Below are 24,162 nucleotides of genomic sequence, written 5' to 3'. Positions count from 1 at the left end.
ACATCGGCGAGAAGGAGTAGCGTACCTGAGGTTTTTTGGGCAGGTTCGAGTCTTGTTTGTAGCCAAATTATTTTTTTTTTCTTATTATAATTATTCCTACAATTACCAGCCGATGCAATTTCTATATATGTTTTGTGGGGTTCTGCCTTCAAGCTTATTAAAATTATTGCAATGAATCAGGCATAAGTAGGTCTTTTTTCGTCTTCCACGCAGCAGAACTCTCTCCTAGTGAGTAATGCATCCCGCACTTCATACAGACTTTGATAAGTGGATTATTTATTTATTTTATATAAATGAAATAAGCGCAATTCTTCTGTTTTGTATGAGTTCACTGACAAATGACCATGTTTGTTTTGAAAGCATTTAGCTTTGAAGCGTTTGAACGCAGATTTCTTGTCATGATTGCTATCATGACGCTGTGAGTAACGCCAGTCGAGGCTTTCAGACAATCTTGGACAAAATAAAATGGAACAGCAAACCCCCATCCCCCCCAAATCAAGGATGAAGGCGCGCGAAGGGCAAAAACGCGCCATTTTCCCATCATTGATTTAGGGGGGAGGGGGGCTCTAGGTTTTCCATTTATTTTGTCCAAGATTGTAGCTCCGACGTAAGCCCCGACGAGCCCCGACCCGTCGGGCCCCGAGACAGACCAAGCAGCCACGGTCTCTGGGTATTCACGTGAGGGAGTGCACGAAATACTCACTCCCAGAAAATGGCATTTATGGGTTTAAAGATTTGTGCTTTGGCACTTTTTCTTCTTTTAGGAGCCGCTTCTGAAGATGAAAGAAAGCCAAATATTATTTTTATGCTGATGGATGATGTAAGCTAACCTTTTTTGGCAAATTTTACATAACTTATAGCTGATTGCGCTTGCTGCGCTGGGATATACTTCTACGGTTTCTTCAACTTTTTACGTACTCGTAGCTCAATATCAAGCGAAAATCCACCGACACCGCGGAGAAAGCGCCTTAATGTAATTAAAGCTGCAAGTTTTAGGGTGATGCGCAGAAAACGCAAAGTAGTGAAATTTTACAGAAAGTTGTTTGGTGATCGACTTGTCCGGGGGTACCCCCTTATTCTGCCTGGGCAAGTACAGTCAACTCTCCCTTTATGGACCAGTGGCGGATCCAGGGGAGGGCCCCCCTTATTTTTAGACCAAACTGATGCCCAAAGGGCTGAAAAAAATTTTTTTGAGACCCCCTTCCCCTTACCTGTAGGACTGGATCTGCCACTGCGCACACCCCTCCAAGACTATGTTGGTTCCTGCCGTTTTCAGTCATTTTACCATAACTATACTCTCTATGAGACGGACAGCAGACACTTTTTAAACAATAAACAGACGCTTGAGAGGTGCTCTATGCAGTGAAAAATACCTCTAAAGGAGAAAATATAAGTGCAGGTCTGACAGTAAATTGCAAAATTTTTATTATTGTGTAGGCTTGTTCCAGTTTGCAGAGTATCAACATTTGCTTGTAATGAACGTTTGATTGCACAATATAAAAATAATTTCTCTTTCTGCTACAATGTTCTAGTTTTAGCTGTTTTGTACAAGTTTAAAAGACTTCTTTTCACTGCGAATGTGTTCAGCATTAGTTTCCTAAAATTACCAGCATCACATTACCTCGGCTCTCTACAAGCCGGACACCTCTCTAACACGTCTTAGAGAAAGTTGATAGTACTGTTTCATGCAGCTGAACAGGATATACAATTTCACTATTTCACTATTTAGCGTTTTGAAAGGGTGTCTTTTTGGACCAGACACAAGGTGAACCAAATGACTTTTCCATTATTTTTTCATTTTATCTTTTCCAGATGGGATGGGGTGATTTGGGAATATTTGGCCACCCAGCAAAAGAGACACCCAATCTGGACAATATGGCAGCAGAAGGAATACTCTTTCCAGATTTCTACTGTGCAAATCCACTTTGCTCCCCTTGTAAGTGTTTTGTTTTTTAAATTCTCATGATATATTAACTGAGGTTAGTTTGTTCCTTAGGTAAATTTGTTTTCAACCCAGGTCTATTGGTGAACTATTAAAGTCAATTCATTTTCAGCTGAGGTCGTAAAAAGGGCGGAAAATGGGGCCGATTGTCCATTATCAACTGGTTGTCTTGCATTGATGGCACAAATTCTCCAACCCCAAAAAATCCCGGAAAGGAACATTTCAAAGTGTCATATATGGAAGGTGGCATTAAGTGAATGCAGAAGATAAACATGCAGACAAAATACTCTGTGAGCAGCAACTACTATAGGCACCATCACACTGAATTGTTGGCTTTCACTAGTGTCACACCATCAAAGATCAAAACCATTCAATAGATTAAGTCCAAAATCTGGGAACTGAAAGGAGGTGAATATCCAAACAGCCTTGCCAAGAATCAGGTCTGTGCAATTTTACCAATAAGCAAGATACTGACGAATGTCTTACCCAAATTTATAGAGCTTTGTATGGAGACGCCATGTTGGTATCCCTCATGAAGGGCACCAACATGGCAGCTGGAAACCAACAGAAACATCTGTCACTGAGTTTTGCTACAATATTGTCTGATCATTACTTGAGGAACCGTTTCAGCTGCTTTTAAACCTCATGAAATTGATAATTTTCAATTTGAATTTTGCTGACATCACATCCAGCCATTCAGCCCTCAGTGGAAAAGTGAAATACTTACCAAAAAACAAAATTGTAACCTCTGCTTGTGAAGAGCAGTTATGTGAGCTAAGTGGGTTGACCAAGTCAACTGGAGATGTAAGTTCATGTAAAAGCCCTCAAGTTATCTCACATATAAGTGAACAAGGAGACCATTGACCAGCATTGTATATCCAGTTTAACCTGATCTAAGTTACATTTAGCTGGTTATCATTTCACTGACCAGGTTCAGATTCAGGTTACCATGGTGAGGAGAACCCTAATAAAGAGCTTTCTGTGTTTGGTTGAATGCTAGTCTGACCTGACAATGCAGGATTTAATCCACAAATGCATGGATACTCTGAGTTCCCTTGTAGCTGAGCAGTGTACACTGTAAAATAACTGTAAAGTATACTTTATTTTTGTTAACTTAACAATAAGTACAGTATTGTAATAACAGAAAGTCTATAACCACCTTCTCTGCAAATTCAGCAATATTTATTATTTTATCACTGCTTTGTTCCCCCAAAGTAATTTTTCTGAAAAAATTATTGTCAGTGGTACTTCTTCATGCTTTGTGTTTTCCTTGGACAGCACGTGCCTCAATACTCACTGGCCGTCTTCCAATCCGCAATGGATTTTACACAACCAATGATCACGCTCGAAATGGTAAGTGATCCTTTTATTAGTCTAAAGGTATAATAATTAATTTATTTCTGGTGGTCTCCAACAGGCAGGCTATGCGAATGTGCATTGTATAGTAAAAATTTATTTTATTCTTTTGAAAGCTTTAATTCTGTATTCAATATTACCACCCTTGTAGGTTATACTCCTCAGGACATTGTTGGTGGAATCGCAGATAGTGAAATTCTCCTGCCAAAGATTCTTAAAACAGAAGGTTATTACAGCAAAATAGTGGGCAAATGGTGAGCTGAGTAGTTTGTTAATTGTTACAAAACAGTATGATCAGTCAATGTAATTTTTTTCTCCACATTTTATTAGTTTGTCTTAGATTTACTTTCTTATGAGAGTTTTAGAGAATTAAGAAAAGTACAGTACTAGTATTTGGAAAAAGATATATATGCAATGTATTATAATATTATTATAATATAACACATCCTCAGAAGACCATACTTAAGGTTTTTTGTGAGAAAGATTCTAGGGGGTGCAAATTGATTTATCAAACAAGTATGATCTTGTCCATAATATTACTTTAATTTGTTGACTTGTGTAACAAAACTGTTCCATCCTTTTTCTTGTCTATACAGCAGACCATGCTGTCACTACTCACTTTGCTTGTGTGTGTTACATATAACTTGAGAATACTTTACTCCTTCTATAGATTCTCAACAGGTAGAACCCAAATCACTACTCACTATTTATATTATACTAACAGGCATCTTGGGCACCAGCCACAATTTTTGCCTCTGGAGCATGGGTTTGATGAATGGTTTGGTGCCCCTAACTGTCACTTTGGTCCGTATGATAACATTCACATTCCTAACATCCCTGTTTACAAAGACAACAAGATGATTGGCAGGTAATAAGAGCCCACAATCTACAGTGGAAGCTCTCATAAGCGGACACCCTTGTCAAGCCAAATTAAAGGTGTTCATTACTGGTGCTGGCCAGTAAAATATAACCAGTCAGAATGGTTCTCATTTGTGGCTTCTAGGGACATAGGAATTGAAAGGCCGCTTCCAGGAGCTTGCCCAACCACAAATAAACATTTGAAATGAAAAGACTGGTCGATAGAGTTTAGTTATACTGTTTTTCTGACAATGTTGTAATTCAGTCACAAGCATAAAAGATGAAGTGGTGTTTTGAAGTGTAAAACTGAACCTGATGTAAATTCTTTGTGACAAACAGCTACATGATGTTGATATATGTAAATTACAAGATTCAGAGGCAAATGAGATTTCATTCCAGGTATCTGCCTTTGTGAGCCTGAAAGTAAACCCAGAAAGTGTCCTTGACTCACTGTGCCTATGTGAATTGTCCGCTTATGGGGAAAATACAGAGTTTGTTTGGGGGTTGAGACGGGGTTTGTGAAGGTGGCTGTTAGTAGAGCTGAGTGTCCGCATACGAGAGTGGTGTCTGTCAAGAGAGCTTCCACTGTCTGATGTATTTTAAGTTGACCCAAAAATTCCCATAAATATCTTGTCTACTACCTGCCTGCAATCCTTGTATGTAAACATGCCTTGTTATGAAACCAAGGAAGCTGGGGTAGGGGGAGGGGTAGGGGCAGGTGGCCGTGCCATATTTGTATATTAAGGTATTTGACGTTAAATTTTTAGCTTGCATATTTCTCTGTTCTTTAATCTTAAATTCTTCCATTTTTCAGATATTATCAGCAGTTTGCCATAAGTCGTAAGACAGGAGAATCTAATCTGACTCAAATCTACACAGAGGTAGATATCACATAATTTTTGCAATATTCTTTCCTGTATCTCATTGAATACTTTATTAAACTAGTCAGTAGCAAAAACTTTTCTTAAATCACTTGAAATGATGGTTCAGACAACTTACACGCAGGCAAAAACTTTGAACCTACAATCCTCGTCACAAATCTTGAAACACTTGTGTGATTTTTTCCTCTCCAATGTTGATTTGGGTTTGCAGTCATTTCAGGGCTCCAAAATACGCTCGGCTCAACATTGGGGAAGGAGAGCAGCACATTTGAGTGAGAACAAAGGTGTGAAGCATGAATGTTAGAAATTTGGAGAAAATTCAAGACAAATGGCTCCTGTTTCATCGATTTGTGATGAGTATTTTATGTAGTCAGAAGAGAGGAAATAATGACAGGTTCACATCAAAGTGAATTTTTTTGGACCATTTGATGGAAGATACGTGTTTCTTGGTGTACATTAAGTAAAATTAAAAAGAAAAACAATATGTTGAACTATTTTTCGCGTATGACACAATGACAGATGGAAGTAAGGCATTTAAAATACATAATTATGTAAAATATAGAGTGCACAGTTCAGACAGTCTGGTCTGTTTTAAAACCACTTTCCGTTGTCTGCGCAGATCGTTCCATGGCATGGGTTCTTAATGCTTCTTGACTGGGAAACTGAAAAAACACAGCCATCATGATATTTTATACTGACCAGGAAGATACGCCGATATTTTGTACAAGTAAAGATGAACTCGTATTTTTGCGAGAAGGAGTTGTCGGTGAGAGGGAGAATCCGAAGATGAAAGTAGGGTGGCGAGTATTCAGTCTCTTCAATCAGAAATCGGAGGAACGGCTAAAATCCGTTTCTCCTTGTAGAAAATGTCTTAGTCGTCTTATTTTCCCGCAAGAGGAGTAATTAAATTAGTAGGATCTTATGTAAATATTGCTGAGGTTGTTGACATTATTTGCTGCGGCTTGAGTGTAACACAATTCACCATGGTGTTCGGGAAATTCTTTGCCTTTTTAGCGCTTAAAAACAAAAACTACTGCATCTACAAGTGTTTGAAGTGATAGAAAATATCATAGATCATACAGATAAGGAAAAATTTTCTTCATGAACAAATTCAACAATGCTATTTGAAGTGGTTCACCATGGTGAACCGATAGTTTATAAAGTCTAGGGTACTATAATTACTTTACGCTAGGACACAGTGGTGAATCGTTGAGATTTTGCGCTTAACAGATAGATAGCTCGTTAAAACGAATGATCTCGTTTAACAATGTATTTCTTTACATAGTTAGCTCATTTTTGTACCTAGAACCTTTTAAGATCATGGAAAAAGAAGGAAAGGGTTCCGTTTTTGTCGGACACCTCTGTGTAGTTATTTGAGACAAGGGCTAATTTGTGATACTCTCTACCATTCTCTCCCAGAAGCTCGCAGAAAAAAACATGTCACCATATAAATACCATGTAAATACTGAATCAGTTTCAAGTGATAAAATGACTCCAAAAAATTCTTTCTGCTTTGTAAAAATCACCAAACATTGTCGCCATTCCCATATGTTTGAGTATTTTTCTTCCCCTTTGGTCTTGAAATATGCACCCCTCGGCCTTGTTCAATCCCGATGTACTAATAGACACTGAGCCTTTTCACTGAAGTGGTTTTGCAGTAATGTACATTTAAATCGTTCATCTCAAAAGTATGCATACCTGCTATATAGTTATTAGTCCGACTTCTCGTCTAGAACAGTAAAAACAAGAATACTCATCGCACTTTGTTAACACTGAAGGTGGCAATGATTACCCTTTATACGTTCCGTTACCCATCCACGCCCTACTGACACAAAGACAATCCTCGTCACAAATCTTGAAACACTTGTGTGATTTTTCCCTCTCCAATGTTGATTTGGGTTTGCAGTCATTTCAGGGCTCCAAAATATGCTCAGCTCAACATTGGGGAAGGAGAGCGGCACATTTGAGTGAGAACAAAGGTGTGAAGCGTGAATGTAAGAAATATGGAGAAAATTCAAGACAAATGGTTCCTGTTTCATCGATTTGTTACGAGTATTGTAGCACCCATAGGAATTGGGAAGTTGTCATAAATATTATTCATGTTGTTACTGACAGTAATTTAATTGTTGACTTAGCCCTCCAATACTGGTAACAGTTATTGATATTTTGAAAAGTTGACAAAGCAGGAAATACTTTGCGCATCTCTGTTTAGAACTGTTGATGATCAGTTGAACAACTTATTATTGTCACAATGATCATTGATGTATAAAATGTATTTTGATGTATTTTCCTGTGTAGCAAGCACTTGATTTCATTGAAACCCAAGCAAAACCTCAGAAGCCATTCTTCTTGTATTGGGCCCCAGACTCCACCCATGCACCTGCATATGCATCAGCACAATTCTTGGGTACTAGCCAAAGAGGACTGTAAGTAGTAGTCATTATACAGTAACAGTGCTGATCAATTGTAATAATAATAATAAGAAGAAGGCGAAAAAGAAGAAACCCTCTTTTGCCTCCCAAGTACTGAGTTAGATAAAATAGCTCTCAAAGTTATTGTGAAGAATAGAGAAAATCACCCTCTTTGGAACCGTACTGCCGGCACAGTTGATATCAAGACAAAACAGTGAAAGAGGCTTGAGATCAATTAAAGCGGAGTTTTAAAGTAAATTAAAGATAAAGCAAAGCAGCTGTAATGCATATGTTATTAACAGAAGAATACAGATGTAACCAAGAAAGCTATGAGGAAGTTCAAAGAGAATGCAGTGCAGACTGGGTGTTCCTCTATCATCAAAGATGTTGTGAAGTATGCATCAGATCTAATAGTTTTGATTTTAAAGCATCCTATTCCAAGAGCTATGAAAGGGGATGGTGGAGAATAGTAAAATTATGGAAGAAGAGAAAAGGCAAGGGAAGCTAGTAAAAGAGAATGGGAGGAGCCAGCTATTGATAATGGATGGTGCTTAATTCATAGATGCATAGCTGGAGATCAGCTATTTTATTATCTATTTATTTTATTTTATTAGCTTTGCCCTGATGATACAAAAAAACTGAAGATATGCAATACTAGTTATAAGAACGTAACAATACACTAATAATAACTTAAATAATTTGGGCAGGGACACCGCAACAGCTAAAGCCAATTACTGCCAGACCCAATGCACACTCTAGCAGCCATGCAGGAACTGTACCAACAGTTCACCAAGTAGTGCCTTGTTAATGTAAACCCAGTTTGAAAGGCTCCATTCTCCTTTTAATTTTTCATGTATGTAGTTGTGAATCAATCATATGGATCAGGAGTGACTTAAATGTGACTGAAGGAGTGCTTGAAATAAGGCCCTTAGTGACTATTCTCCCCTTGATTCACAAGCATAAACCGGGGGGCTTGGGGTCTTATTCCAGATACACTTTTATGATGATTATTGAAATTCTCTTTAATAGGTATGGAGATGCGGTGAGGGAGTTAGATGACAGTGTTGGAAGGATTCTACTGAAACTGAAAGACCTTGGCATAGCCAACAATACCTTTGTATTTTTTTCATCAGACAATGGAGCAGCTTTGGCATCAGCGGCAAGAGGTGTGAAAACCTTAAACACTGAGTTACAGTCAAACCTTTCTAAAGGGATGGTTACCTTTAGGGACTGGTCAACTGACTGCTTAGTGCAGTTTGACCCATTTTAAATACAGCTAGGTTTAATTTAATTAACACCGTAAATCAAGCAAAGACGATGATAGCAAGAACTATTTATTACATATCAAATTGATCTTAAGGGGATCTTAAGAAAACTATGCTAGAATTTTCCTGTTTGTTAACTTGTCTGTTATTTTAGTTGGAAGGTAGACAACTTTTAGAGGGAAATTAAGAGAAAGTAATGAGTATCAAAGACGTGATTCTAGCACAGGAGCGCCGTTAAATTTTGTCGGAAGACTTTTTTGTGACCATAATGCACCTTACATTGGGTAACTTCTTATTAAACTCATCGCTAATGATGAGCTTGGGAGCAGGTGCCTTAAAAGGTTAGTGGGGGGCCAAATGCAATAAACAGAAAGGAGGTATCCATGGCAACCCTGGAAGCGGGAACCACCCCAAGAGCAGCCACTAACCGGCACCGTCACACTGAATAAATTCAGTGGAGATACTTACCTAAGAGAATACTTACCTGAGAAAATACTTACCAAACCACCAGACAGGGAGGGAGGAGAGGGAGCAAGAATCCGCAATGATTCGCAAGAAGGCAAACATTGATCCGCTACGATCAGCAAGAATCCGCAATGATTCGCAAGAAGGCTAAAAATGATCCGCTACGATCAGGAAGCAAAGCTACAATGCAAAGCAACACTAGCAAAAGGGCACACAAGGAGCCCTGCAATTCCCCGCGGGCCGCCCCGTAGGTCACATACTGAAGTGGGAGAAGACCGCTGGCCAACTCGCTCGAGTTTAACTTTGCCTAAATGATATTTAGCCACATTTAAACTCATCACTAATGATGAGCTTGGGAGCAGGTGCCTTAAAGGTTAGTGGGGGGCCAAATACAATAAGCAGAGAGGAGGTATCCATGGCAACCCTGGAAGCGGGAACCACCCAAAGAAACCCGTCTCCAGGTGCTTGGAGAACGGAGGGACCCGTCGACAGGGTGACTTGGTACCTCCGATCACCCAAACAAATCCCCAAGCACCAAACAACTCCCACAGCTGCGCAAATTACGAAGGCACTAACCTACAATTTTGTAGCTGATCCGCAAGCTGAAAGAGGTAAAAGGTCCTGAACCAGGACAGATGGCTGCCAAACAAACAACCCCGGGAAGCAGTGAGGATTGTGCAGTGACGGGATTCTGCATGGAACTGTGGAACAAGCTGAAGCTAGTTTTTGTGAGAATGCAGCTAGCGAGTCAGCCAGTGTCCTAATACAAAGCTGATAAACGCTGTTGGGCCAATGGCCCATTGATTCAGAATCCCACAGCAAGCAGCGACATGACAGCGTCCCAATTGAGCTCAGCAGCGTGATGTCATTGTAAGCAGGCTGCACCGCTGCAATTTTGCTTCTGTCATAAATCTTTCTTTCTTTTGCTTTGGTATCCAAGGTTGCCTAGCAACAATGTGGCGACTACGCTCCAATAATCTAGCTGATCCGCCAGCTGAAACAGGCAAAAGGTCCTGAACCAGGGCAGATGGCTGCCAAGAAGGCTACCCCGGGAAGCAGTGAGGACTGTGCCGTGAAGGGATTCTGCATGGAACTGTGGAACGTGCTGAAGCTACTTTTTGCGAGAGTGCAGCTAACGAGTCAGCCAGTGTCCTAATTCAAAGCTGATAAGCGTTGTTGGGCCAATGGCCCATTGATTCAGAATCCCACTGCGAGCAGCGAGTGGCAGCTCCAATACGAAAGCTAGGGGAGAAGGAATTGCCCGGTATCTGAGCTGAAGTTATGATGCCTAAGCCAATCTGTAAGAATAGTGCGGGTGGGAGGCTGTCATTCGCAAACAAAAACAAGGGGCCAGAAGAATACCCCCTAGAAGCAGGGAATATCCTCATAGCGTGCACTGCATAGAGAGGATGCTTGTCAAGGCCAATGTGAATGAAAAGAGCCTTTCCGGGACGGGTCTGTCTTGGAGCCCTCGATTCGTATGCGCAAGGACGATGCGGCCGATGAAGAATCCACTGCAAAGTCCAGGGGCCCGTTTCTCGAAAGTCCCGTTAACTTAACGGGCCCGCAATCAAATATTCAAATCGAAATATAAAGAATAAGAGCGTGGGTCCTGGCTAGCAAACTACTGCATTTTGTTTCATTAACTGACAGTTTTGTCGTGTTAGATGCAAAACTATTGAAACCTCGATCTTTAATGTAAACGGAGACAGCTTACCGGGCCCGTTAATTATCGGGACTTTCGAGAAATGGGCCCCTGGACACTCAAGTGGAGGGATGACGAGTAGCTAGATAGGTTAGGTACCATGCACTCAGATGCACGCAGGAAGCCTAAGTACCCCAGAAACGAGCTGCCCAGAACATCTGATGATCTGGAGGGCCGAGATCCAAAGACTGAGAGATAACTAGCATCAATTAATCTCATCCCTGATAAGCAGCCGCATGGACGAAGGAGTACCCTGACAGCGCTTGATGCCATGAATGTCCCTCTGCAGGCGGAAACACTCTGCAAGCAGGTGCGAGCACCCCTGATCCATGTGGAGAGCTCTAAAGCCTGATAAATTAACCTTAATCAACAAATGCTGGAGAGTTTTGGCCAGAAATATAACAATTAGACAAAGCGTCCATTCGTCCATTAAGCATGGAGACCTTGATGGGTGCAAGTTGCCAAGCTGTCAGCAGAAGGAAATGAATTTCGCTTGCGCTGACGCATAGGAATGCTGAATCAAGGGAGCCAGGCCACGAGTACGAAAAGAGTAACACTGCTGTTCTAAATCAGGGAAGTCAAGCAGGACGAGAGGACTCCACATCGAAGCTGGACAAGGCTGAGTATTTGGCGCCAGCTGCCTGGATTCCTGCCAACGACAATGAGAGCGAGCATCAGCACTCTGATTCGTAACGCCTTGCACATGTTGGGAGAAGCTATGACGTACCACTGCGAGCAGCAAAATGCGAAGCAACCGCATTAAGCAGGGAACTTTAGAAGTCCTAGCATTCGAGATGTGGACGACAGCATCGTGGTCAGAGCGAAAGAGTACATGCTTTCAGTTCCAGTGGTGGCACCAAAAACGTGGGGAGCAATTTCTGCTGGGAAGAGCTCCTTATAAGCGATAGATTGCTGCTGCTGAGAAGGAACCCGGGACCCAGAAGCCCTTTAAGAACATTCCATAGCCCAGTGATCCAGCTGCATCCAAAGGAACTGCCACATCAGCTTTAGGGAGCAAGCCTGGAAGGAGCCAACAACTAACCCCATTCCACTGTGACAAGAACTGATGCTACCAAAGCAAGTCCAGATGACACTCCCTGTTGAGGCTAATCAGGTGATCCTTCTTGTGGAAGCAGCACAAAAGGTCGATCATGCAATGTAGGAAGGCTCTGCCTGGCCACACCACTTTGGCAGCATAATGTAGATGGCCAAAGAGGGACTCCAGTTTGCGTCTGTTGCACCACCTACGCGGAAGCCACGAGCTTATCAGGCCCTGCAAGGCCGATAGTTTGTCTGCTGGCAAGCGGGCAGCTTAATTGATAGAATCTAATTGAATTCCCAATACTACAAGCACCGTTGCAGGGCCCTCACAGTTCTCAAATGGAGAGCTAGGCCTGGCCATTTGCAAACTGCTAGCGCCGTACTCATGTTGTGCACACAGTGTGGGGATGGGGAGACAGCGGTCACGAAGTTATTTAGAGCAAAGCAAGACACAAAGCGCCCTCGCGAAAGAGAATTGATAATTTAGTCAAGTGATGTCGCCCGGAACACTCGAGGATCGTAAGCAGAGTCATTTGGCTTTGGTCATAACTCTTTCTTTCTATTGGTTTGGTATCCGCACTTGCCTAGCAACAGTCATGACAGCGTCCCAATTGAGCTCAGCAGCGTGATGTCATTGTCAGCAGGCTGCACCGCTGCAATTTTGCTTCTGTCATAAATCTTTCTTTCTTTTGGTTTGGTATCCAAGATTGCCTAGCAACGATGTGGCGACTACGCTCCAACTGACTGATTTTTTTGCCTGTTTTGGCCGACAAGAAATGATCCTGGCTAGAAATATTGACTGCAGAAGTACTTTGCAGAAAACATTGAAGCAATTTGGGCCAGTAGCTTCAAAATAAGAGCGAAAATCGAGATACAAGAGCATTTTTCAGTGCATCTCACTTCGCAGACGAGTTTGTGTATGTCGCGCGATATGGTTCTCCAGAGTGTTTTGTTCAGTTTGGCTTGTTACCGTGGAAACCTTTTTTTTTTTTTTTTTTGGAAATCTAGTTTGGAATTCAATTCACACCGTGGCCAACCCAAGTGTATTGGTGTCCTGGTTTCCTCGCCGATAGATCAAAGTTTCTGCTCTGTACTGCGGCAAAGGAACAATAATTTGCAAGCGAATTGTACTGTTGTGGTGGTTGCATTTTTTTTTTTTACATATGGCCGCCGACATAACGCTAAATATGCTTCCTAATACACTTTTAAATAACACCATACAAATTGTAAAACAGCAGAAAGTAAGAGAAAGAACACAGCAAGGACCTTCACGATGATGTTGGCAGTGGGTCGCCCAACCAGTTCCTAGCCCCGCCCGACAGGGCTAAACTTGAAGGGACGCTACTAAAACATCGATGTTCGCGAGGGTAATTGCGAGATACGCATTTCTAATCTAAATAATGATGCAATGCAGTTGAGTTAAAAAGCAAGGGGTAGAACGCTTGGACATTAAAAGCTTACCAGTCTCAAATTTGTTGCGGCTGCATGCTTGCTGGAGGCCCGATCGTACGCTAACCACACGCGGCCGGTGAACTGGCCCCAGTTCCGCAAGATCAACAGCTAATAAAGTAAGAGATCCTTCCAGCAGTGGGGAAAAATGACGTCAGCACGAGACAATACACTAAAAAGGCCTCCAGCCAACCGCCAATATCGTCCATACGCCGATTTGGCTTTTTAGACGCTCGGGGCGAAGGAGCAACGGGCGATCCCGGCGGCGAAAAAGTTGACACAAAGAAGGGACAACAAAGTTTGGCCTACCTTGCAATTGGTTAACCGATCCGATGCTGGTAGCAGAAATTTGTGGGAAACCAAGACTAGACGCAGCCAGATCCAACGCTTGAGAATGCAAACGAACGTCGTGGGAACGCCCCCAGCCACGCTGGAGGCTGCCGGAACGCTCATTGTAGATGTAGTGTGTTCGGCTGAGAGCGCTGATTTAACGGCCGCGACCACGCAGGCGCGGCGAAAAAGGCAAAGGACGGCACGTCCGGAACGCTAGTCAGATGCGAGGGGCTCCCAAACATCGTTCGCAGAAGAAGGAGGAACTTCTGGGATGGGCAGTCGTGAATCCAGCGGCAAAAACCGGCCGCAAGGCTGTTGTTTGTGTTACGTAGAGACATGTTGCGAGTAAAAACGGTGTGTAACGGCGAAGACGGCAAGAATCCGCAATGATTCGCAAGTAGGCAAACATTGATCCGCTACGATCAGTAAGTAACGGCGAAGACGCCAAGAATCCGCAATGATTCGCAAGAAGGCAAACATTGATCCGCTACGATCAGCAAGAATCCGCAATGATTCGCAAGAAGGCTAAAAATGATCCGCTACGATCAGCAAGTAAAGCTACAATGCAAAGCAACACTAGCAAAAGGGCACACAAGGAGCCCTGCAATTCCCCGCGGGCCGCCCCGTAGGTCACATACTGAAATGGGAGAAGACCGCTGGCCAACTCGCTCGAGTTTAACTTTGCCTAAATGATATTTAGCCACATATACAGGTTTGCCTTAATTTACCCATTTACAATCATGTAACCATTTCTTTTGTTCCCATAAAGGTGGAAGTAATGGCCCATTTCTTTGTGGAAAAGAGACTACATTTGAAGGTGGAATGAGGGAACCATCCATAGCTTGGTGGCCAGAGCGAATTAAACCTGGCCAGGTAACATGTTTTTTTTGGAGCCACTAACACTGGAAACATATCTGACACAAAGTCAAGACTCAAATTTTTTTGGTGGTCGCTTATGACCTAAGGGAGCTCTACCAAATAAAGGGGCAAGACAATTATGTGCTTGAAAAGCAAGATTTCATACATGCAAAGAACAATGCAATCAAGGCTATGTTGAGGTGCTTAGTACAGTGTACATAAAGCTACCAAACATCAAAATATAATATCAGGGTTTAAACTTTCCAATATGAAAGGACAAAAAATGTCTATTCAATATAAGCATCATATTATTACTTCGGCGGAGCGCGATGCTCAGGAATGTATCAAAGTTGACTCTTTTTGACAAGATTGGACACACAAAGTTTGTAGATTTTCGCTTTTATTCGACTATTTGACGAAGTGAGAGCCGAATTAATTCGGGATATCTCGAGATCACTTCGATTTCTTTGATTTATTCTTTAACTTTTTCGAGGAAGAAAGAATTAATATTTTGACTTTCCCAAGGTTTGAACCGACTCACCTGTGTAACCCGCAGATCAGAGGAGATTCTAAGTTGAGGGATTAGCCGATTGCGGTACTGCGACCCAAGGTAGTTGAGGATATGAAAAGTAGTTATGAAATGATGCACTACGTTTCGGGACAAGATTGGGCGTGCAAGTTCGTGACTTTTCGGCTTGTGTCAGCTATTTCACGAAATGAGACTGGACTACTTCGTGATATCTTGAGATCATTTCGAGTTTAGTCTTTAATTACTCGAGAAATAAATAGAGGATGTTACGTGGCCGCGCAGAGACACGAAATTTCTTTTCGAGTGTTGAAAACACTCACGGGTGAGCCCTCCTTTCGAACTGTTTTATTATGAATTTAAAGTTACAAAATGCTGCACAAAGACATTTGGTCTTTGTTCCCTGTTACGTACTAAAATTGCTTTCATGCGTCGCGTGACTTTCTCGAACGTTCTCTACATTTTGGATTAGTCATGAATATTAATTAGGGCATATTTACATTTCAGCATGAGTCAGCAGATTTGCATCAGTTACTGAAATCATAAAATGTGTCGAAAAGCTACTCCTATTCGCCTGTTTAGTATTTTCTGGAACCTTATGTCAAACGGTATACAAGTTCCAAGCGAGTTCTTTTGACAAACTGAGTTTTTTCCCACGAGCTGGACTACTGTGTTTAGTCAAGTGTGACGAAGGTCGATTTTTTCTTCTATGTTTTCAAGTTGGCGGAAGCCGTAAGATATCTGAAGTTCAAGTGAGAGTTTGTCATTATTGGTAGAGGCTGTTTAGTTTTACCCTGGTTTTACTTAACTTCAAGTCAAGTTTGTGTTGGCGGATGCTGTGTTTTAAAGCTCTGTAAAGGCTATGTTCCTTTGGTATTAAACTTCCTAGTGTTAATCCGACATCCCTACGTGCTGATAGTCAGTGAATAATTATCCTCAAGATATTCGAACTCGTAGCATTGAGTTTTAGCCAATTCCATGCTCAACGTAATTGACTCCTTACCCTGCCTTACATATCTTAATCAGTACATGAGACTGCTATGCTGTTTTTGAAGCCTGATGTGACTAAGAAAAATAGAGAATTCTTTTTTGACTGTTTGTTTTGTTAGACTTGTTATTCACCGTCAGTAACCTCATATGGATTAGGTCTAAACGTTTAGACCCAAGTCAAATTTAGAAGGATTTGTATGGAGTCATCAGAGCATAACTGGGCTAATATCTCAGAGACAATTTGTCCCAAAATGCTAGTTTCTGGCAAGAAGGCCTCTTGGATGTTGCTCTTTTCATAATATCCTGACAAATCCCATAATTTCACAAATTAACAGCTTACTCTTACCATATTTCATTTCTTACTAGTCTTCCACAACCACGACGCCGAAGTGTATGCTCCGTTGCGTCTTATTCAATTTGAATTGGTAGTAGGTCAGACCTTGCATCAAGTGGTTGAATATAAAAGGTTAAAATCAAATATGGAATATCTGAAATTATTGCTACCCAACAGAGCTTGGAAGTTGTTTGACTGTAACAAACTCTCAGAGGGATGTTACTCCGAGTGGGGATCTGTCCCATCCGGGGTACCCCAGGGGACGAAACTAGGCCCGTGGTTGTTTTTGGTACTCATCAACGATCTAGAAATCAATAATGCAGGCAATATCTGGAAGTATGTTGATGATACAACTACATCCGAGATCGTTGTGAAAAGAGGCAGTAACAATTCCCAATTGATTGCAGATACTGTCGTGCAGTGGTCTTTTGAGAATAGAGTAAAACTAAACAGTGAAAAATGTAAAGAGCTTAGGATTTCATTTGCAAAGAACAAACCACAACTCGCGCCTATAGTAGTAAATAATCAAGAGCAAGAATGTGGTGAAAGCGCCAAATTCACTAGGTGTTACGATCTCCAACGACCTTACATGGAATATGCACATTGATCAAATCATAAAGATAGCTTCTAAACGTATGTATTTCCTAATACAATTGAAAAGGGCCAATGTCGCAAGGCATGAATTAATTTTTTTTTATACATCTTGTCAGTCATGACCTACGCATCGCCTGAGTTTTTCTACGCCTTGCCATTATATTTTAAGAAAGATCTAGAGAATGTAGAGAAACGGGCACTATCAATCATTTGCCCGGGAGTGGCCTATAGAAAGGCCTTAGAGCTTTCAAATATTATGTCTATCAATGACTACATCGCTAGCTTATGTAAAAAGACCTTCCTCTCGATTGCTAATGACCCGGCCCATCGCTTACATAACATGCTTCAATCGTCAGGGCCGTCGTGTTATAATCTTTGGTGCAAAAGGCGTTTTGCGATTCCCAAATGTAAGACCGAGCGTTTCAAAAATAGTTTTTTAGTAAGATCATGTATTGATAACGAATTTTAGCGCTCGGTGAGTTTTGTAAATGAGATCGATGACATTGTATATATTTTAACAGTTTTAAACTTTTTTATATTTATAGGATGTTATTGTTTATTTAGGACTTTATCATTATCATTTTATTATACTCACTATTGTAAGATTCTGTTATATTATATTATATATTATATTGTAAATACACAATTCAGCTTAGTAGCTGCAAGCTTTTTACAAATAAACTATCTATCTATCTATCTATCTATCTATCTATCTATCTATCTATCTATCTATCTATCTATCTATCTATCTATCTATCTATCTATCTATCTATCTATCTATCTATCTATCTATCTATCTATCTATCTAACTAACAATTTGGGATTTTGAATCGCTGTGGTCGCACATAGAGGTTCACAGTTTTAATCCATAGCAAAATCTTGCCCTAAAAATGTTCAGCTTGAGCTTTAGTACTTGTGTCTTGACGCAATTGGGTTTTTGTTCATTTGTTTTAGGTTAGTCACCAGCTTGGCACACAAATGGACTTGTTTTTTACAGCTCTTTTGTTGGCAGGAGCGAAACCACCATCGGGTGTAGTGCTTGATGGCATAGATCTTACCCCTACTCTTTTTAATCACACTATAACTGACAGGTATTTGATATTTTGTATTCACAGTCACACCAATGGCTAGAATTCAGTTAGTTTGTGGCTAAAACTGTCATATGTTCTTATACAAGAATTAGGTCACTCTATCCCGTTTTATCTACTTTGACGGCATATGGGCAAGCTGTAAGATGTCGTGTAAAAACTGCTTTTCAATTATTTGATGATAAAAAATACTAATTATAGTAGGTGCAGTTAAGAAACAAAACAAATGGAAATCCCATAAAGAGGTTTTTAGACATGACCTTTCTGCTGAAGTTGAGTTCATTTAAAACTGAGCAGTGAAATCAGTTTTAATGAGTGATACTCCTTTGCATCAGTTTACATAAAAGAAAAATCAAAATTGTAAAACTATATTGTAAATTGATACAAATTTTAGAGTTGCTATAAGTTGCCGAGTTGATAGCTATAATTTCAATACAAGTAAAAATGACAACTTTCAAACCCCCTTTTGGCGCAATTCATTTATTGAACTTTATCTGCGAGTTCCTTGTAAGTAGCTTCGGACTTGATGAGAGTTAAGACATCAGGAAATCGCATATGTGGTTGAAATATGTTGTCCGCGTATTATGCCAGGAAAAAGGTGAGAACAAGGTTCAACGATAGGACGCGGTGGATTTTCAGTTAATCTACAGAGAGGCCCCCATATTATCAACATTTATGTTCTCTCAGCTCAGATATCAGCTCTCACTCTCTCATTTCTTTCGATAGTGTTGTCGTGTTTTAAAAATAGGCCCTTTGCAGCTAGTTGGCCATCGTGGAGAGGAAGGCTGGGACGTACCAGAAAAGACAAACACAACCATTTTAAATGAAGTGACCTCTTTATTTGTCTTATCCCAGAGCGTCCATTGCGCTTCAGTATCGCGGTGTTTACCGAGTGAAAGACCAACTGCAAAGGACCTATCACCCTCTAGCCTGTACACAGGATACGTTTTTTCCTTTTTCTTTCCAAAAATCGATGAGCACGCGAGCGAACCGAACGTGTGAGAGCAGCGCGGATATATCCTCCCTGTGTGAGAGCGAGGGCGGAGCGTGAGAAAGAGGGCGGAGCACGCGCGCTCTCGACGATCTTTAAAGTGAAATGGCTAATTACCTTCAATCTGAAAGGGTGATTACCCATATCAGTATTTCATAGGGAAGTAAGTTAGTGTTGTGTATCTGTCTGCAGACCTGTGTTTTATTATCGCGGTAACGAGATGATGGCCATTAGATATGGATTGTACAAGGCTCATTACTGGACATGGACAAATGGTTGGGAAGAATTCCATGTAAGATTTAAAAAAAACTCGTAATACAGTACAAAACAAGGGTGCATGTATCATGAACAGTTAAAAAAGAAAATGCAAATAAGTAGAGGTGATTGGTACTATTACCAGGTATTTAAACTGTGAACTGAGGGATCAGTGTCACATAAGTTCCCCTTGCTTGTGTTCGTGCTGCAAATCTTAAACTTAGCCTCGGAATTTATCCGACTCTTCCAAAATGTAGGTTCCTATAGTGCTGAGCCGAGAGATCGGCCACTGAGCTTTTACAACGGCTAACCGCTTAGGTCACAAAAAGAAAGGTCGCGAAGGAAAACCTATGAAATCAATTTCATCAGAGAGTCGGAATAACCTTTCAAAATTTTACGTTTTTTAAGAGAGACTTTCTAAACACGAAAAAACTGCCATTGCTCTCATCTTGTCGTTTTTCACAATCTCCATGTGTGTTTTGAAACACTTTGGGCCAGTTATATCAACGGAGTTTAGCCAGTGTTTAACAAAACCGCATTCTAAGGCATTTTTAATTTGCCCAACGCTTTTATCTTAACACTACTTATGGTGAAAAGTTTCGTGAAAGCATAAGGCGTAGACTGGAAAAGCACTTATGATCTTAAAATAACCCACTATGCAAGAGATCTGGAAGTCCAAAGATTTGCTAAACTGCCGCCTAAGTTACACATCGTTTAAATAATCGACCCTTGCTTTTATCTTTCAGAGAGGAGTAAATTACTGTCGCGGAGAGAATGTCGCAGGCGTTACGACACACGACCAGATGAATTACACTTCATCACCTGTTCTGTTTCACCTGGGACGGGACCCTGGCGAGAAATACCCCATCGAGTATAACAAGGCTAAAATTACTTCTTTTAAATACTATAGACCACAAGTACCTTTTTTCGTAGTCTCAATCTAAACGTTTAACTGGTACAGTCGAACCTCTTTTAGCGACACCGTTCTTGAACGGCCACCTCCCTACAATGATCCACCTGAGTTGGTTTACGATCAAGTCACCCGAAAGTCATCTCACCCGAACAACGCTTAAAATTATGTCGCCCGAAGCTTCTTAGACTTCCACAACAATACAGTTACTATCCTTTTACGCTTATTCCTATTTTCTGGCCTAAAGAACGACGAAAAAAGATTTCTAAATTGCTGTCTAGGCTTTCTGGCTAGTTAAGCGTAAATTAATTCCGCCGCTCGGGCGAGATGACTTTCGGGCGACTTGACCGTAAACCTCTCTGTTCAGTTACTTCTGTCCCAAAGGTGATCGTTGTGGACTGAGCTGGGAGGTTTAACTGTTATTACCTATAGCACGAGAATGCACTGGCGCAAGTTTTAAGTTGAATGTTAACATCCAAGGATTTTGTGTAGCGATTTAAAGTCCAATTTGCATTATGTACTTCCCTAACTGATTGTAAGAGTCTTATGGAAAGACCTTCGTTTTGAAGATCAGTTATAAAAAGGCAGAAACAGACTAATATGCACTCGTCCCTGTTTGCGTCGATTGAAGTAATCTTCAAGGTGAAATGATGTGGTTTTCGCCAGTGATGTCACGAGCGTATGATAGCTCAAAAGGAACTCGTGGTTGTCCATCTGAAAGTTCGTTGGTGAAATTTGTTCTGCGCACTGTTTAGTCTTTAGAATCTGAGTATCGGATGCCACAACCTGGGCGTCGATTTTGACAGAAAAGTTACTCGTGGTTAATTTATAAGAAAGATAGCTCTTAGTAGTACGAAGTGTGTATTTAGCCTTCCACACAGACCTACCTAGGGCTTCGTGGGGACGCGGGAACGCGTGTCGATGCCCTAAGCACCTCTGCGTGGGAGGCTAGTAAAAGCATTGTTAATCTCTCAATAACAGATCCTCTACTCCAGAGTACAAGGAAGTCATGGTTACAATAAGAGAACTAGTGTCTGAACACAAGTCAAGTCTGATACCGGGAAAACCTCAGCTAAACATGTGTGATCCAGCTGTAATGGTATGTAACCACATAAGGCCGTGAGTTTCAAGTTCAGGGTACCACTTATTGACTACTGTAACAATTCTGTGCCCAGTTGTTTGAAGGTCGATTAGCCCTTAACCCAGGGTTAAATTTAACCTGGGTTTCTTTTTCTTTCGCTCAAAAACATTCTCTCGGATAATTTTCTCTGTTATTTTAAAAGCATCCAATCATCAACTTGCTGACAAAAAGAATTAAACTGAATTTACTTTTTAAGCTTTCATATCTAAATTCAAATTTCGCTCTAACCCTGGGTTATCTTAACCCAGCTTTGAAAAACCCGGCCCTGACTATTTTGGAAGCATAATAGGTCTTTTTAAAGTGTTTTATTTTTGAAATTTGACAAAAATTCGTTACGGTAAAACAAAACATTCAAAGCTAAGAAATAGTGACTATTACCCGCTTCCAAATCGTTTGTGCCAATTCAGTGTTGTCCCAAGGAATAAATGAAGGTACGAGTTCTTTCGGTTAGCTAGTACAGACCATCTTCAAAATCATATGATTGTTCTTTCCACGCCTTGAACCCTGAATAACGAGAGAATTCCACAGTTACATGGTGCTCAGAGGGTCGGAATAAAAATCTTAAGTAACGCTAAGATGGCAGTGAAAAGCTACAGTTGAAGTAGCACTTGTCCATCTCAGTAACAATTATTTATACTTCATGTTCTGCAGACGAGAAAGGAATAATTAAGTAGGAAAAAGCTGGATCCATTAGAAGTTGTGCCCGCGGGGTGATTACCAACGGCACTAAAAGCGTTTCCTAATTGTGCTCGCTGTCGACTCAACAGGTTCAAAAGGTTTGATAAAATTAGAGAGGCTCCGTGACACCCATTTTTTTATTTCTAGAACTGGTCACCCCCTGGATGTGAAGACATTGATGAATGCCTTAAAGCGCCTCCATCAAATCCTACAAAATGCTACTGGCCTCATTGAACGGAAAACAATGAACTACAGACAGCCAACTTGGGTTCAGTTACTTGCAGACCTTCTCTCTTGCTCTATCACGAACTTTATTTACTACCGAGACTAAATTGCATTTAGTAAATAGTATCATCAGGGCCAAACAACGAGAATAATAAGAGAATTTAAACGGTAAATATAGGCATATTTTTATCCCCTAAAAATTTTTCATCTCTTGGGATTTCCTAGCTGAAATTCTAGTGATCCGAAAATTATTGGGATCAAAACTTACCTTTTCGAAAATTTCAGCCAGAAAAAAGGCTCCCGAAAATTCTAGGTGACCTTTTTAGGGAAAACATCCGTTAAAAATTGGCAATTATACCATTTTTCAGATGTTCGAAAATCCTAGGAAAGACAAGTAAGCAAGAAATTTTACAGCAAATGTTCCGAAAATTCTAGATCTCAAATCGTCTTCCGAACAGATATTTTCCGAAAATTGACGTTGGGTGCCCCTGTATCATGAACCCACCAAACGAATACCGAAAGGAGAAAACACAGACTAGCCAACAAACAAGAAATCGCAGTGGTACTGGGGAAAGCATAAGCCTGCAGCCGGTATTGTGAAATGTCATCGGTTCGATTCTCGTTTAGGTTACTCGGTATTCTTCTTTTTGAGTTTTTCTTGGCTTGAAAACATTTTTCTCCGCGTAAAAGATAGCAGTAGTTTACCCATGTACCAGGTTCCGTAATGAAGGAAAGAGCAAACAAACTAAACACGGCGAGCGAAGTGAGACGAGCGGTGACCAGCTTTTTCCCCCAGCAGTTAAACACTATAGTTGTGAGTTTCCTCCGAGTTAAGGTCTAGCGCGAGTTATAATAATAATAGAAACTTGCAGATAACTGCATAAATGGTATGATTTACAGATGCCTAAGGCAGTTGACTGTATATTTCAGATAAGTTAAAATATTAGTAATCAATAGCAAATGGAAAAAAGTTTTAACTAAACTAAAGTATATATGGGTGGAAAATAAGAGGAATTACATTCCCATACTTTTTGGACTAGTTTCCGCCAAAAAATGTTTTTTAATAGTTAAGTTTTAAATGAGGGGAAAAAATGGAATCTTTTATATCTTTGCGAAAGGGGTTGAATAGATTTACTAAGATTGTTCTGCAGATAGGAAGCGTAATATCCTGAATCGCATATCTGGTAACATTTTGTGCATGAAGCCTTTGGTAGAGGAAATGGGCGAGTTGAGGTAGCGCTCGTATCGCGTTACATTTCACAGTAAAATACGCAGTTCTCTGTGTGTTAATTTTAAAGTTTTTAGTATGTTATAATTTTCAAAAAGAGCTGTTTAATATTACGGTTAGATTTTGAAAAAAATTATATAAGAATAAACGAAAAGAAACTGGCAAGGGCCTAAATAAACCATGAAGTTTACACGTTAGAATCTTTACAATCTACGTTTGTAATTTTTGCGTAGCTCTCACTCAATACTATAGCTAATGGGACTTAATTAACTCGAGAGATAAAATCGAATCGATCCCAATTTTTCGTTTATTTCTTCAAAGAGCAGGGCTAAATTTTGATCAGAGACTAACCTGTAAAGATTCCTTTTTAAAAAAGAACTTATTATGCGAATTAACCCGCTGTCTCTGAAGTTCAAGTGATTACTAAGATCTCAGGATTTCCCTTTAATTTGTGTTTCTAAAGGTCTTCAGATAATAAAGATATTCACTCTTCACCAGTAAAAGGTTTTGACCAGCACGCCCCTCTCCCCTACACCCACAGGGATGGGCCTTCTACTCTCGCACGAAGGCACGGAGAACAGCTGTGTAGGAGACTAATCATCCTCGGAGGCACCGTCACAGGGGTGGTCAGTTCGGTC

General features: G+C 40.7%; 1 protein-coding gene across 1 annotated transcript; it reads left to right on the top strand.

Moving 5' to 3' along the window:
• Nucleotides 1-673: 673 nt before the first annotated feature.
• Nucleotides 674-24,027, top strand: LOC140927931 (N-acetylgalactosamine-6-sulfatase-like). The gene is made up of 14 exons (XM_073377637.1): nucleotides 674-820; nucleotides 1,813-1,936; nucleotides 3,221-3,295; nucleotides 3,450-3,552; nucleotides 4,023-4,166; nucleotides 4,971-5,037; nucleotides 7,336-7,463; nucleotides 8,478-8,614; nucleotides 14,476-14,579; nucleotides 17,963-18,099; nucleotides 19,280-19,379; nucleotides 20,089-20,213; nucleotides 21,234-21,351; nucleotides 22,219-24,027. The coding sequence occupies exons 1-14, from the start codon at nucleotides 713-715 to the stop codon at nucleotides 22,303-22,305; spliced, it is 1,557 nt and encodes a 518-aa protein (XP_073233738.1). The 5' UTR covers nucleotides 674-712; the 3' UTR covers nucleotides 22,306-24,027.
• The last annotated feature ends 135 nt before the right edge of the window (nucleotides 24,028-24,162 follow it).

This window comes from Porites lutea, chromosome 2 (assembly GCF_958299795.1).
Source record: "Porites lutea chromosome 2, jaPorLute2.1, whole genome shotgun sequence".
NCBI lineage: Eukaryota > Metazoa > Cnidaria > Anthozoa > Scleractinia > Poritidae > Porites > Porites lutea.
Note: the sequence above shows the minus strand (reverse complement) of the source record. Positions and strands in the feature narration are given on the sequence as shown.

Excerpts from the sequence above, each read along its gene's own strand:
- LOC140927931 (XM_073377637.1), top strand. The coding sequence starts at position 713 with ATGGCATTTATGGGTTTAAAGATTTGTGCTTTGGCACTTTTTCTTCTT. Across the intron at positions 5,038-7,335 it reads TGACTCAAATCTACACAGAG|CAAGCACTTGATTTCATTGA; the intron begins GTAGATATCACA and ends TTTCCTGTGTAG. Across the intron at positions 21,352-22,218 it reads TGTGTGATCCAGCTGTAATG|AACTGGTCACCCCCTGGATG; the intron begins GTATGTAACCAC and ends TTTTATTTCTAG.